General features: G+C 40.0%; 1 protein-coding gene across 1 annotated transcript in view; it reads left to right on the top strand.

Moving 5' to 3' along the window:
* LOC101859011 (ubiquitin carboxyl-terminal hydrolase 12) overlaps positions 1-1,394 on the top strand; it is a 15,127-nt gene that overhangs the window by 5,996 nt on the left and 7,737 nt on the right. Inside the window, exon 4 of the mRNA XM_005097496.3 lies at positions 307-387. Within this exon, the coding sequence (XP_005097553.1) occupies positions 307-387 (81 nt within the window). The remainder of the gene's footprint in view (positions 1-306; positions 388-1,394) is intronic.

The following is a 1,394-nucleotide window of genomic DNA, read 5'->3' as shown; positions in this document are numbered from 1 at the left end:
AGGCTGATAAAAGAATTTTTTTTTTTTCACTGTTTTCTTAGCTTGCTCATTTGTGGGTGGTTGGAGGGCGCCACTGGTAGGTCCTACTTCTTTACTTTCCCCTTTGTTTCTCTTTGTCTGTCTTAATTTTTCCCAACACTAAATGACCATTATTGTGTCGATGTGCATCTCATTACTCAAACAAACAAACAAACAGTTTGCTCATCGTTAAAGAGACAACTTCTCTTTTCCTCGAAAAAAAAATGTCAGTTGTAAAAGAAATAAATATTTACTTCACTTTTGCTGTCATTTTTTTTTTTTTCACAGAGCTCTTTGACAACTACTTGCAGCAGGATGCCCACGAGTTCCTCAACTATTTGCTCAACACAGTGGCAGATCTACTCACAGGTACCCTCAACAGATTTTTTTTTCTCTTTTACCTTTTAAAAAAAAACTTTTTCATCCTCTGTTGCCGTTAAGTGTTGAGGAGAGATGCAGTTTTCTATTTTGGGCCAGCTCCGCAGCCTTTCAGTTGTGATATTATGTTTGCTCAGGGTTTCCTTGACACCCTCGATCCACCTTTTGCGTGGCCTTCCTCTTCCTTTATAGCCTGAGTGCTTGGTGTTGTTGGCCCTCGAGGCTGGCTGGCCAGGTGACATACGTGACAGGTGGCCAATCCATTTTATTCTCTGTCTTTCTTTGTAATGCAGGCAGGACTCAATGCCGATAGCTGCTCTTACTTTTCATTTCTCTGCCTGTCTCGACTTGTGATGTTAAGGGTTTTGCGGAGACATTCCATTTCGCATACTCATTAGAAATATAGAAAAGTCTCTGTACCAATAGCAACCCAATTCTTTTTGCTCCCTCCTCATCATCATCATCATTGCCTTTCTCACCCTGCACCAGGGTAAAGGCCACAGACAAAAATGTTCCACCTCTCTCTATCGTGGGCTAGCCTCTTGATGTTATTCCATGTCTTCCCACTTTTCTGTACATGAATTTCTGTTTTTGCACCCTCGGTGGGTTTAAAATGGTGTGCTTCTAAACAGTTGATTGTTTAACACTCTGCCGTCACGCCTTGCCAATCGTTGATGTTTACCACTCAGTTTGTTTGGATTTCCCCCAAAATGCCTTTTCCCTTGATGGCAAGAGTTTTTACTATTTGAACCTTGTGGTGGCAAAGTGTTAATGAAGTGCATGGGATCAGTGTTTCACATTTTTTAAAATATTTTTATGAAATCAAGTTAGTATTATTATTTATTCTCATGTAGTACTAATGGCTGATCATTCTTTAGAGCTATATTAATATTTAACATCCCTTAGGGTGTACATTACGTTTATTATTATGTCATAGCAGTCCCCCCCCCCTACTTCTCTCAGATGTTTAGACATCAACATTTGGCACTAGGAAAGCA

Source organism: Aplysia californica, unplaced genomic scaffold (genome assembly GCF_000002075.1).
Source record: "Aplysia californica isolate F4 #8 unplaced genomic scaffold, AplCal3.0 scaffold00156, whole genome shotgun sequence".
NCBI lineage: Eukaryota > Metazoa > Mollusca > Gastropoda > Aplysiida > Aplysiidae > Aplysia > Aplysia californica.
The sequence above is the reverse complement of the archived record's forward strand: the minus strand, read 5'-3'. Positions and strand labels throughout refer to the sequence as shown.